The sequence below is a fragment of the Diadema antillarum genome, unplaced genomic scaffold, assembly GCF_040938485.1.
Source record: "Diadema antillarum isolate AM-2024a unplaced genomic scaffold, OU_Dant_1.0 seq00000126_RagTag, whole genome shotgun sequence".
NCBI lineage: Eukaryota > Metazoa > Echinodermata > Echinoidea > Diadematoida > Diadematidae > Diadema > Diadema antillarum.
Window position 1 is genome coordinate 860,223 of NW_027271205.1, and position 14,713 is coordinate 874,935.

Consider the following 14,713-nt stretch of genomic DNA (forward strand, 5'->3'; position numbering starts at 1 on the left):
AAATTGCAGCTGTCAAAAACATTCTTCATTTCAATTCTAGTTCCTTATGATGTGTTTCATGTGTCAGCCTGTCATATGTTATTGAGAGAAATAGGAAGCTTGCATTTTATATTCTGTCGTTGGGCAGGGGGTGGGAGTCTAAAGTCTGATGAAGCGGATCTCATTGTGTGATTTGATAAAGATCAAAAGGTAAATCCTGCAGAGCGACTTACGGAGCTGTTGTGTTTGGCTCTTGCAGTGTATGGCTTGGCTTCCACCATTTGTGTGAAACAATTCCGTATAACAAGGAATGTTCACGTGCATTTTAATTTCGCGAGAGCCAAGATTCACAAAATTACAGTGCACGCAAACGGTCTTACAAACACTGTATGCATTGAATGTCAGTGACAATTTGCAAAAATGTCATGCCGCAAGAAAGGTTGTCGGCTCCAATTTGCAAATATATTGTACATGTTTTACAGTATCAGATCCCCTCCAGAAATTGTGTTTTCTGATTCTGTAGTTTGGAGGTTTGTTACATTATTGAGCATATCAAAGAGTGTCAACACAGATATGACATGAACAGTGGCGGATCCAGAAAGGGGGGGGGGGGGGGGAGGGGGTGGGGGTGGGCGCACCGGGTGCACGCCCCCACTTTATTTTTGGTTGAAACAAAATAAATGAAAAAGAAATAATGGGGGGGGGGTGCATCTCCCTCTTTAACATTGCAAAGGCGCCCCCCTCCCCCCTTTCCAGAACTCCTGGGTCCGCCCCTTCATGAAGAAAAATACAATGTATACATTGCTACTGTTCAACAAGTGGCAATGCTGATGTGAAACCTTGCAATTTTAAAACAAGAAGGAATTAGTAGATTGCATGATATTTCTGATAAACACTGGTTGGTCAACAAGGATAAGGAACTAGAGAGCAGAACATTAGTGTGACCTGCCAAGAAAAGCAGATCTGATGTGAAACCTTGCAATTTTAAAACAAGAAGGAATTAGTAGATTGCATGATATTTCTGATAAACACTGGTTGGTCAACAAGGATAAGGAACTAGAGAGCAGAAAATTAGTGTGACCTGCCAAGAAAAGCAGATCGTTTAGCAGGTGTCGCAAACACAATGTGAGCAGATATTGTGCTTGAATCAAATTTAGCTGAGTGAATTGCTTTGATTGTATTGAAGAGACAGATACATTGAGATTCTAAACCCTGTAACCAAGAACAGTTGTTCACATCACGATTCGCATTGATTCCCATACATTTTATATTGTAAAAGTGAAAAAAAAATATTGTGAAAAATTTGAAGATCAGTGTAATTTAATTACAGAACTTACTTCAGGTCTGTCATGCTGAAACTCCTCTACTGATTTAATATTTCGTGTCATATATTTGCATTGAATTTTGCCCTCAAAATCAAGGAATTTTCTATATTAAATTCTATGCAAATGTGGTTTGACATACTGTTTTCTGACCTTTTGGGCCTAAATGAGGTATGTTAATTAGCACTAATTTTTTTTTTGACTTTGTTCCAAAAAGATTTCCAACATTTAAGAGGGTCTTATGGCTGTTATATGAGAAGACTTTGTAATGTAAAGGAAAAGTACTGCAGGAAACGATCAGTAAAATGACCTTGGGTAGTTACAATGTCATCCTATGATAAACTTAATTGCCATGAAGGATTGATTTCGTTGGGATGGCTTTTCTTAACCCATCACAATTTTTAATTTGTGGGACTATACAGAGTTTTAGAATTCACATGTGTCTGATGATCTCGATAGGGATTTGGAGCCAGTAGATGGCTTACATCTGACAAGGTTAGGGCTAGTGGGACTTGCGAATCACTGAGTTTGTACTTGTCGTGAAGGTGTTTTCTTTCTGTATAGGCCTAATTGTATTCAGCACTTTAGTCAAGTGAGTTACCCTTATTAAGATTGTTCACGTTTTGAACATATTGTCAATAAACACTATCAAAATTAGGTTAATATTGCATAGGTCACAATTGACAGCTATTCAAGGTTGAAGCTGTTGCCAGTTAAAATTTAGAACATGTTCTGCTCTTTTCCTTTTCTTTCTTTCTTTTTTTTTGCATTTAATTATGATCACAAGGTTGGACTTGGCATATCAGGTCTCATCAGTGATAATTAGCACTTTAGCAACATGAGATCATTATATTTACCTTTGGAAAATTAGCTCTTTGCAGAGATAATTAAAGATATAAACCCGTACTAAAGCTGATCTTTGTTTGGAAATACAGGATGGTGCTTCACAACAAGGTTTTACTTCCTAGATGGAAGATGAATAGAACAAAAGATTAGCAAGAATAAAGGACCAGTAATTCTTGGAAGTGAAGACCTTGGAGATTTGTAAAATGTATAGTCACATGAAACTAGGAGCAAAGGCAAGTCCTATTAAAACACAATTATGAATTTCCTAAGAAGCAAAAGAAAACTGTTGCATCATGGAATGGTAACACTGGACTTGAGTATTTTTTACTGTACACAAGAATGACTGCAGTACAGTAATGTTAAGAGGAGAATACATTGTCTTCTTCAGACTGAATTGGAGATGCCAATGTGTGATCATGTGTATGTGCAGTTTCATATAAATACATTGTAAATTCATGTGAGTGACCCTTGTCATAGCTCAAAGGTAGAAGTCGTTATAGTTTCCCTAGGAAGGAGAAGAAAAAAAAATTGTAGCCCACAACCTGTATAATTTGTTTCTTTAAGCCCATGGGCATTTTAAAGGTAGCAGTCAGAAGATTAATGCTGGGCCTAGCAACCTCACCTTGAAAATTGTTGACATACTGCCAAAACAATCTTGCTTCTTGACAGAAAAAAAAAGAGAAAATTAATGAGCTGCTCCTGGTTGATGAGGCTTTTAGTGGCTCATGGGTCCTCCATATCAAAAATGCACTTTTCCCCCTGACTATGGGGCCGCTTTCTCTTTAGAGATAACTATCTTTGTCTGCAATTGGTTTATACAGGGGATGCATAGGCCAAAAGCTTAATATTGCTCAGTCTCACTGCTAATAATACAGGCCCAAAGAACTTTTATAGGTATGGGATGTGTGCCAAGCGGGGTTTATAACTTTATGATATTAGTGTGAGAGAGTGGTTATTCCTATGGCTGGAATGTCTTTCAGCTGCTGAGATATGTAGCCATGGATGGAGAATGATTTAGATAGCTGTTATCATACAACATACTGTATATGCCGAATATTTAGAGGGGTTTTTATTTTCGTGAATTTCGCGAGTCAGGTGCTATTCGCGAAATTAAAGACAAGTGAAAATATTGAATCTGACCTGATATAAATGTTACGTACACGTATCTCCGTTCAGTTATCAGTGCTCCACGATCGCGAATTTAACCACTCGTGAAATTGTTGGGAAGTCCCAATTCGTGAAAAAATTTCAACTTGCTAAATATATGGCGTATACAGTATATGAATTGTTGAGTTAACAAGTATACAATATTCAGTGCCATGTATCTACATGTATGATTACTAAAAAAAAGGATTGCATGGCTAAAGCACATAATGTCAAACGAAATAGCAGGCAGGGTGGTGGCCAATATTATGTTATCATTCAATATCAATGATACCTGCCTTTGACGCATACCTTCTACATACACATTGATGAACCTGAAAAGTCATGAGATATCAATATTATGTTGGATGGCAATGAATAGGATACCAGGGAATATTGCACTACAAAGATAGGGCCAATGTTGCACAAATTGAACATGAGTGCGATATTGGGAATACAATGAGTGCAATTTTTCCTCTTTTTTATTTTTATTTTTTTAAACCCGCTAGCTATCTGATTCTGAGATGCAGAAACTAAGCTAGAAAGAAGATTACCTAATGAGTACATTGACAGGGCTTTTAATACCAGAAATCTGTGAATGCTGTACCGGGTATGCAACGCTGCACACTGGCACTGATCTGACGGTCCCTGACCAGTAAAAATCATTGTCGACCAGTAACTTTTTCAGGAATGGACCAGTAAAACATGGAAAAACTGGGTACCTACTGGTTTGACAGACATAGCAGGTCCAACCAGTAGAAAAAAATGGTCAGTGTGCAGCCCTGTGCTATATGCAAAGTGAAATATATTTGCTCATTGTAGAAACAAGTTTGCACAAAAAAATTTGCATTAATAATTGTGAATCACTTCCTTGTGTATGAAAACTATGTCTGGGCCTCTTGGACATGACGTGTGAAACTTTGCAATCAAGTTAATACCAGAACCAAACAATTGACATTCTGAAGTGACCGATTAAAACAAAGAAGTGGGGATACAGGAAACTGCAAAACATGTACATGCCGATGTTGTCACATATACTGTTGCACACATATCATTGAAGACCAAAACTTCTTCTGGGAACATGACTATGTCTTTTTTTTAATTATTATTATTACCCTTTGGTCTTTGCAAATCCAAATCTGATATTCCTATGTGAGGTTAATGTTGTACAGGTTGTAGTCGATGTGTGGTAAATGTTATCAGTATGATAACTAAAAATCTAGTTTTCTTTCTTGTGAGATGAAAAAAAGGCTGGTATGGAAAAATAAAAATAGCAGAAATATGTCCCTCTCTTCACTGCTTGTCAACCAGTCATATTCTGCAAACATAATTGGTAAGAATTATGCTAGCCTCAAATGCGCTTGTCAAATCCCTTTGCACTCATGAACAGATCGAAAAATGACATCTTTCTGGTTTGCCTATTTCATGCCCATTTCCCCTTAATGTTGTTATTTTGGTTTGAAATTTATTTCTCTTTTCTTTGTTTTTGTTGTTGTTGTTGTCGTTACAGCTCCACCGCCACTTCCACCATCAGTACCCCACCACCACCCAAAAGTGGTGGTGACGGGGTCAGGCGACGCCGCCGCGCCTCCCCTCCCGTCCATCTCGAGCATTCCGGCGTACCACGGCAGCGGCGGCTCCAACGTCTCCTTCCCGCGGTCCGCCGAGCACAGTGGGTCGGGCTTGGAGGACACGGGCGAGATCTACGATGATGTCACCAACGAGGCTGTACGTCAAATTAAGCTTATTTTCTCTCTTTTTAAGATAAAATTACAAATAATCCTTAGAGAACCGGTAGCACAGGGATACCATGGAGTGTAAAGGCTGGCCCTGCTTAGATGTATTTGAGAATCCCCGTATAGACAAATTGTATACAGCTTTATCACCGATCTCTATGTACAAACACATACAGCAGAAGAATCTCTACATAAATTATTGCTGAACATGGGATATGTCGACAAGCTGGCCAATCAAAGGCAGGTTGGGTAAAATACTCAGATCTACAGATATTGGAAAGTCAGTGGGGGGCATGGGATGGATTCCGCCCCCCCCCCCCCCCCCCCCCCCCCCCCCCCCCGAGATCTCGGCCATCGGTGGTGCGATCGCGATGAAATTTTGCATGCGTGAGACCTGCGTCATAATCTACAAGACTGTGTCATAAGATTTTTTGAAACAATCAATTTCTAATTTTAATTAATTAATTATGCAAATTAAGCTCAAGATGATATTTTAGCCTAATTAAAAGCAATGAGAGTCTAATTTTTAAATCTGCAAATCTGTTTTAGCATATTCAACAATTGTACATCACAAAAACTTCCAAAACTCATTTCAATTCTTATGTATTTTATTGTTTTCAGAATTTCTTATATATTTCCTTGTTTTTCAACTTTTGTTTTTTCTTTGTTTTTTCATTGGAAATTATCACTGACCTCTTTTCTACCATAATTAGCACAAAATAAATCAATGAAAGTTATTAATTGTAAAAATAATCAGGTTTTTAAGACTTCCATGACAGAGCACAGTTTTCCATAGGAAATGTACTCAAAATCACAAAATTGTGCCCGTATCGGGGCGACATTCCATTACAAAAATGGGCGTGGCTTCGCAAAAGTATGCGCGGACATTGCAAATTCGGTCTCAAAAGTTGCGCGAGACTTGAATGAAGAAAGTCAAGAAGCCTCGCGATGAAGTCTTCTCGCATTACAGAATTATAGCGCGAAACGTCGAGGGGGGCGGATTCCGCCCCCCCCCCCCCCCCCCCCCCGGCCCTTTTAGGGTTAAGGATAGGATGATTTTGCTAAATATTGATAACACACATTTCCCATAGACACTTGCCTGAGTATACTTGGGACTCGTCTTCAATGGGTTGAAAGGTAGTATATGGTGTCAGTCTTTTCTCCTGACATTTCAGATGTTTAGCAGCTTTTTGAAAGTAAAAAAGGCAGCGAGTATGAGAGTTGGGGAAAATTGTCATTGCAACTTAAGTTCCACCCCTCAGCCATAAAGCTGAGAGAGTAGCAGTCTGCCTTGTACAGATGTCCATGAACCTAGAACCCACAAATATGTTTTTTGAGCCACTCAGATAAAATAATCACACGAAAATATTAACGTTTACAATAATGGTGATTTAAAAAAAAGAATTAAAAGATGTTGAGTGTCTCACAATGCTTCTCCATGAAGACTAGACTGGATGCCTAGGTGTATGTCGTGAGTTGTTCTTTGATCTTTGCGATCTTTGTTTCTATGATATTAATTGTCCCCGCCGAACGAGTTCGAGCAGGGGACTATGAAACGGGCTCCGTACGTGTGTGTGTCCGTGTGTCCGTGTGTCCGTCTGTCCGTCTGTCCGTGCGTCCGTGTGTGATCAAAATGTTCAAAATGCTACTCCTTCGCCATTTCTAACCCGATTTTGATTCTGTTTGCTTTATATGATAGCACTACATGGGAGCTTTGGAACTTGTATACATAATTTCAGTTGTGACCTTTGACCTTGACCTTTGACCTATATTGTACATTGCCTACAAAATGCTACTCCTTCGCCATTTCTAACCCGATTTTGATTCCGTTTGCTTTATGTGATGGCACTAGGTGAGGGCTTCAAAACTTCTACACAGAATTTTGACCTTTGACTTCTTTGACCTTTGACCTTGTTTTTTGACCTATATTGTACATTTTGCTACAAAATGCTATTCCTTCGCCATTTGTAACCCGATTTCAATTCCGTTTGCTTTAAGTGATGGCACTAGGTGAGGGCTTCAAAATTGCTACACAGAATTTTTACCTTTGACTTCTTTGACCTTTGACCTTGATTTTTGACCTGTATTGTACATTTTGCTACCAAATGCTACTCCTTCGCCATTTCTGACCCGATTTTGATTCCGTTTGCTTTATGTGATGGCACTAGGTGAGGGCTTCAAAACTTCTACACAGAATTTTGACCTTTGACTTCTTTGACCTTTGACCTTGATTTTTTTACCTATATTGTACATTGGCTACAAAATGCTACTCCTTCGCCATTTCTAACCCGATTTCGATTCCGTTTGCTTTATGTGATGGCACTAGGTGAGGGCTTCAAGACTTCTACATAGAATTTTGACCTTTGACTTCTTTGACCTTTGACCTTGATCTTTTTACCTATATTGTACATTTTGCTGCTAAATGCTACTTCCGGCGGGGACATATATTACGCACCGCGTAATTTCTACTTTTCCTTGTTGAAACTGAAATTATTTTAAACTCTGCAACTCTAGATCTTTGCGGTGACATCAAGATGTGACATATGTGACACAAATGACTTCCGTTCTCATGAGTAGCTGGTAATTTACCATATACTATTACTATATGTATGCACAGACAAATGCACATGCCAGTCCCATGCATGGAAAAAATATGTTTTCTGAGTGTCCAGAAAGACAGACATGTATTTTTTTTATGCAGTTCACAGGCTTGCTTGCAGTTGTAATGAAACCATGAATAAGAATTAATGTGCAATTACAGTCATAAAAGTTGAATCAAAGTATATGATAACATGACTATGAGGATTATAGTAAGCAGTAAATCAAATGGGATTTTCCAGGTTTCGATGCTGATCCGTGTGACATGATTTTTATGTTTCCACATTAATTTTCTGTAATTGTCCATACAGGAAGGAGACTTCGATGAGTTGTATGAAGCGCTTGATGTCAGTGAAGATCGGTAAGAGCTCATTTTTTAAAAATAATAATCAAGGGCGATCGATAGATTGAGGATTATTAGTTGTGGGAGCTGCTAGTTATATTTTCAATAACTCTTCCTTGCATTGGAATCGTAAATTGGATGTCACTAGTCACTGTGTAAGGGCACAATATCAAAATAATGTAAAATCAATTTGTCACACTTTCTGTCACAATAAATTGATTGCCTATGGTAATGTAGTGGATCATGCACAGCACATTTTTAAAAAATCTGAAATCTGCTGTGATTGGGTTTCAATTCTGTTGACCTGTACAGTTATCCAGTACATGACACCAAGAGGTGTTTGTGTTACATCATTCTGGCAGTTGATTTGAGTGATTGTGTTTTTAGGATTTACAGCATTTCATGGATATATACTTGTATGCTGATTTTGATTACTGACAGTAACCAAGACTTAAATTGGGTTGATCGTCAAAAGTCAAACGAGCCCCTAAACTTGGGGCTATCATCAAGCAATATTTTTTGCATCCTAAATTTGTCTGATGCATAAGAAAGCAAATCATTCATTTTTTTTTTTCCAACCCAAATGTTTGTGTCTGTAGCAGCTTGCACATCGATGAGCACCATACAGGCAACTCCTGTTACAAGAAAGTCTTTGGGACGGGCAGTTTTTTTCATTATAACTGAATGATTGAAGTATATAAAGATAGTTATACAGATGATACTTCTGAAACCTGAATATGTAGTTTGTGTATACAATGAAACTTTACTTTGTTGTAACAAAATTTTGTTATTGTTTGTTGTAATGGGAGTGCACTGTATAAAGCAAAACTTGAACTACATTGCAGTGTCACATAAAAAGAAATCAATTATCAAATGAATCAATTTGAAAGTGAAGCCATGGCTTGTCTAAGCTCCACATATCTCTCGTTTGTCCCAACACTTCGCTTCAAATCACCGAGTTCACTAGCAACAATTTTCTCTAATTTCCCCCCCCCCCCTCCCCCTCAGAAACTTCCAGTCCAGCTCGACGGAGGTGGATGCGGCCAGCGAGCAGGAGATGAGGAAACAGGAGGAGCGTAGGAAGAAGGAGGAGGAACGGCTGAGGAAGGAGCAGGAGAAGCAGCAACGGCAGGAAGAAGAGAGGAGGAAAAAGAAGGAGCGAGAGGAGAAGAAGAAGAAAGAGAAGGAGGAGAAAGACATCAAGAAAAAGTTCAAGGTAGGTGGGAGGGGGCCCTCACGACAAAGCTTTGCCTTCAAAAAGTTCACAAAAACTTGCAATGACCCCAGTAAACTGGTTCCACTTTATGGTGCCAGAAACTGTTTTCCAGAGATCTAGAATGGGCTACTTGAATCTGTCACATTACAAAAAACAATAACAACAACAACAAAAAGACAAAGTGATATTTTTTATGTTATGCTGAATCTCATTAAGAGGTATTATTGATTGTGGCAAGGTGCAGTCTTGAAGCTAGGCTATCAGAATAGTAACTGTGGAAATGCTCATGCATGTGCAAATGTAAATGAAAAATTGATGAGTCCCATATGATGGTGATACTGTGATTCATTTGACAAATCTCCCTTTAATCCTCCATCCAAAGCTTAGCATGAAGGAGACTCAATCTGTTTTCTCCTGGATTCTCAAATATCCATAGGCCTTGTACTGAAACCCACCAGGTAGGCACTTGCATTGAGAGTGTAGGACACATCACTCTAAACTGCACTTTTTGTTTTACAAAGTATCAGTTGAATGATACATGTGACACTCTCTCTTACCACAGGACTTTAATTGTTTCCTATCAGAAAGTTAGTGTTGGATGATGTGGGAAATAAGGAGAACAAAAAATAACAACAACATATGTGACCGTGCACCTCAAAACGAACATAAAGTCGCACACACTGATTTTGCGTGAGGACTGAAAATAAGTGAAATGGGTCAACCTAGCCGAACTTGACTTTTTCATATTTTCTGAAAGAGCGGGTCTTCTTTTACATTATGCTAAAATTTGGTATCATAAAACGGGCAGGAAAGTGTGTTTTTTTAGGAGTTTATCTCGAAACATTTTTGGTAGAACAGTGTGATTACGTGTGTCTTTAGAATCCCTTTTTCATTTCTGAAAAACCTTGTCCACACTCTTCACTTTCAACTCTAATAACTTTTGAAAGGATAATGCTACTGCTTTGAAAGTTAGCATTAATCATAATTATACAGAATGTGTTAATGAGGCATGCTTAATTTCACTTTAATCTGATAATCCCTTCATTGTTGTTACTCTGGTGGTTTACTTCCTGTTTTTTGTCCCATTCATCGCACAGCCAGCACGGTTTGGTAAAGATTAAGCGCTTGAATAAACACTGTACTTCAGAGCCTCTTTTCTCAGTTCACACTTTTCCTGAGTTTGTGCTTTCTTTCCAATATTTAGATAGGTTAGGAGAGTCCATTTGATTTGAGTTATACATCATTTTAAAGCTTAAAGTCTGCTCTTTCAGAACATGGTCTCAACTAAAAATTCATGTCTGCCGACTTTTTGTTTGTTTTGAGGTGCAGGGTCACATATGATCAGGAGACATGTTTTTTTTCTAAATTTTTCATTCCTTTCATATGATTATTGCTGAATTTTGATAATAAGAATGATAATTAATGATGCTTGTTTGGTGCAAAACCTATAGTTTATATGTCCCTGTGCACTCAAGAGAAAGAAGGACTGTAATAGAATATACAGTTGCAACAGTACTGAGTTCATATTCACTTACACTGTAAAAGGATGTGCTTTCAAAGCAGGTTTGAATTTACTGATGTTGGCAATTTGTCGTAGATTCTGCGGTAGATTACTCCATAGAGTAGAGACATCACATGCAAATGTGCATCCTCCATCAAATTTGATTCTTCGGTTTTTCCACCATCCATCCACAAAACATACTTACACCCTTTGATAGTAGGTCTGGTTACCTGACTCTATCGAATGTATCATCTTCCACTCCTAGATTAAGGGAGACATCAGCATCATCGACGAGGGCATCGTGATGGAGACTATGGAGGCCATCTATGAGAAGCACGATCTGAAGTGTTCTCGCGGTGAGAGGATCGAGATCCTGCGGAAGGAGGGCAACCCACCGGGCAAGTGGCTCGCCAGAAACCCTGATGGACACTGTGAGTTGGGAACTTAAAGGGATCGTATAGTTTTGGTTGAGGCCTAATTTCACGTTTCTAACATTTTTTTTTTGTGTGTGTGAGATAATGAGAAACCTCTTATGAAATACAATGTATGAAAGAGCTTGTAATTCTATGAGGAATTCAACGTTTATTTGATGAAAATTGGTTTTGAAATGGCTGAGATATCCAAAAAAGAGCGATTCTAATAAAGTGTGGGACCCACACTTTATTACGATCGCTTTGTTTTACTTTGTTTTTGGATGTTTCAGTCATTCCAAACCCGATTTTCATCAAATAAACTTTAAATTCCTCTTGAAATTGTATGTTCTGTACTATATTATAGATGTTTTCTTGGTATCTCACAAAAAGTTAAAAGCCCAATTCTCATCTCCACCAATACTGTACTATCCCTTTAAACAAAACAATGCTGTTAATGATGATAGTCATGATGATGAGGATGAGGATGATGATTAGGATGTGGATGTGGATGCAAAGGAAGATGATGATGATGAAAATTATGATGAAAATGATGAAGATGATGTTGATCAAGATGATGGTTTAAAGGGATGGTATAGTATTGGTAGAGATGAGGATTGGGCTTTTAACTTTTGCAAGATACCGAGAAATCATGTATGAAATAGTACAAAGCATACCATTCTAAGAAGAATTCAAAATTTATTTGATGAAAATCAGTTTTTGAATGGCTGAGAATATCCAAAAACAAAGTAAAACAAAGCTATCCTAATAAAATGTGTGTCCCACCTTTTATTAGGATCCTGCTGTTTTGGATATCTCAGCCATTTTAAAACCAATTTTCATCAAATAAACTTTGAATTTCTCTTGGAATTATATGTTCTTTCATATTCATAAGAGGTTTCTCATTATCTCACCAAAAAAATGTCAGAAACTTGAAGTTAGGTCTCAACCAAAACTATACGATCCCTTGAAGAAGATAATGATAGAGATGATGATCATGAATATGAAGGTGATGATGATGATGATGATGATGATTGTAATGATGGTGATAATGATGATAATGGTGTTAAAATTAGCATTATTGTAATCAATTGCTGCAATTCGCACCTCCAACAGTTCCTTTCATCAGGGGGGCATTTCATGAAGTATTTTGTCCGACAAAGTTGTCCGACAAATGTGCTCTCAGCCAATCAGATGCCAGGATTTCAGAAGCTTGTAACAGTTTGTCAGAAAAATATCCGACCAAACTGCTTCATGAAATGCCCCCTGGACATTACTTTGTACATCTACAACTGTATATTACAGATAACAAAATGGCAATTAAACACGTACACTGAAGTGTTGATGATACATAGAGAACAACATTGATTGCTGAAATAATGAAATGATGAGACAATGAATGATATACCTCCATGTAAAGGTAACGCTGAGTGTAAACTAGTACAAGTTCTGTTCATAGTCCCATACAATGATATTTCTGTTTGGATTAGATGGCTATGTGGACCAGCAGTTCGTGCGAGTAGAAGGAGGAGGAGGTGGCGATGCAGATTCAGGGGAAGTCTATGATGATGTCATAGGAGGTAAGATTGGTTGTTCTATCTCTCTCTCTCTCTATCAATCAATCAATCAATCAGTCTATCTATCTATATATCTATCTATCTTTCTATCTAATAATATCTTTATATCTATCTTTCTATCTATCTATCTATCTATCTATCTACCTATCTATCTATCTATCTTTCTATCTATCTATCTATCTATCTATCTATCTATCTATCTATCTATCTTTCTTTCTTTCTTTCTTTCTTTCTATCTATCTATCTTTATCTCTTTCTCTTTCTATCTCTGTACATGTTTCTATTCTTCCCCTTCCCCTTAATTGTCTTTTTTTCCCTCAATTTTTCCTGTCTTTTACACTTTAATTTCTTCATGTTCTTTATTTTAGAATACCCTCCACTTTCTCTTTCCCTTTTTCTCTCCTTTCCTCATTTTCTTTGTTTGTCATTCGTCTTCCTCTACTTTCTCTTCCTCTTCTTATTCTCTTCTTCCTCTTTCTATTTTCTCTTCTTTCTCTTTTCTTTCCTCTCTCATGTTCTTCTCTTTCTCTTTTTTTCATTCTTGTGTCCTCCGTCTTCCAATTCTCGTGGTTGCCATTCTCTGTTGTATCCTTTTCATCTTCATATTCTCTTTAGATTTCTGTTTTCTATTTTGTCTCCTTCTGCTACCTTTCTCTCTTTCTCGTTTTCCTCTTCTGTGATTGTTTCGTGTCTTTCTTTGTAACATGGCCAGTGTTCATAACGCCAAAACTGAGAACTATTACAAGATAAAATAGGGCATCAATTTCAAGGTATGATTTATTCAGTTCTGTCTGGCTGTGCAAACTTGTGTCATATTTGGACTCTCATGGGAAAATGAACCAAAAGTCAAATTCTGCATGTTTTTCGTTTGTTTGTTTGTTTGTTTGTTTGTTGTTGTTTTTTTTTAAGCAAAATTGGTTCATCTCTCTCAATCAGCTGGCCCTAGAACTATGGTAATTCTCTTATGGAGATCACTTTCAAATTTGTGGCGACCGTATTTTCACTTTTACTTCAGCGATTTTGAGTGGCCAGTATGCTTTGCTTTTAAGAGTGTCAAAGTTCAAAGGTCATTTGGGGATGCCCTTGCTTTGTGGCACAGTGTTTGTTGTGTTCTTGTTCTCAAGGAAGGTTGGATAATAATCTATTTTTCACAGATGAACCAGAGGAAGAATTTGAAAGAATTCCCAGTAAGTATGAAGTGAAGATATTGATAGTTTTTAATACTGTCTTCTGCTCATCCTTACTGCTTGGGATCACAGTGTCTAACATCTCAACCTTTTTGAGTAATAGGCACATCTCATTACATCAAGAAAACTAATGTGTGTCACCACGGAGCTATTCGTTTTTATATTTCTAGCTTTTTTTCCCTCTGCGATTGCTGTCTTCTTAGTTCTGTCGTTTTCCTCCTTGACATCTACTAGCAACCATTTAAACAGTTCAGATTATATCAAGTATAATTCACATAGTGGACATCTGCACACACACGCAAACATGGTGAAGTTGACTTAAATGTTATCTCTTTCTTATAGTGTCTTTGTGAAAGTTTCTGAGGTAGGCCCTACTTAAAAAGAAAAGGTGAGGTGTAGGAGATGGAAATGATGCCGAAAAGAGTAGAAGTAGGTGCAGCAAATATGACAGGCTCTTTTCATTTTCATATTTATTGGCTGAAAACTAGAAGGCTGTTATGGCATTTTTTTTTTTTTTTGGGGGGGGGGGGTATTGAATTACTGTTTATACATCACAGAGATTGACCTCCTCTATGTTAGTTTGTCAGTTTTATACTATTATAATATTCAGTAAAATGTTAAAAATCAAAACCCAGGGCTGTGTTTTATCCAGTGTTTGGAACAATTTCAATAAATCTATCCTCTTTTAATTGAATAAACTTTTTATTTCATGACAATTGATTGCTTCATTTCTATTTTTGCTCAAGTCCTAGAACCCAATAGTGCCCTTCTGGCTCTCAGCCAAAGATTTTTATCCCTCTCTCCAAGTGCAGCATTCCCTCAGGCTGTATTTTGGACTATCACCTGCAGATTCAA

General features: G+C 37.7%; 1 protein-coding gene across 2 annotated transcripts in view; it reads left to right on the forward strand.

The window, feature by feature from the left end:
- Positions 1-14,713, forward strand: part of LOC139727328 (uncharacterized) — an 88,569-nt gene that overhangs the window by 61,605 nt on the left and 12,251 nt on the right. The window contains exons 6-11 of one of the 2 annotated variants that reach the window (XM_071638284.1): positions 4,801-5,018; positions 7,936-7,985; positions 8,976-9,183; positions 10,950-11,115; positions 12,585-12,674; positions 13,826-13,858. In XM_071638284.1, coding sequence (XP_071494385.1) covers positions 4,801-5,018; positions 7,936-7,985; positions 8,976-9,183; positions 10,950-11,115; positions 12,585-12,674; positions 13,826-13,858 — 765 coding nt within the window. The remainder of the gene's footprint in view (positions 1-4,800; positions 5,019-7,935; positions 7,986-8,975; positions 9,184-10,949; positions 11,116-12,584; positions 12,675-13,825; positions 13,859-14,713) is intronic. The other variant, XM_071638285.1, reaches the window with a different exon arrangement.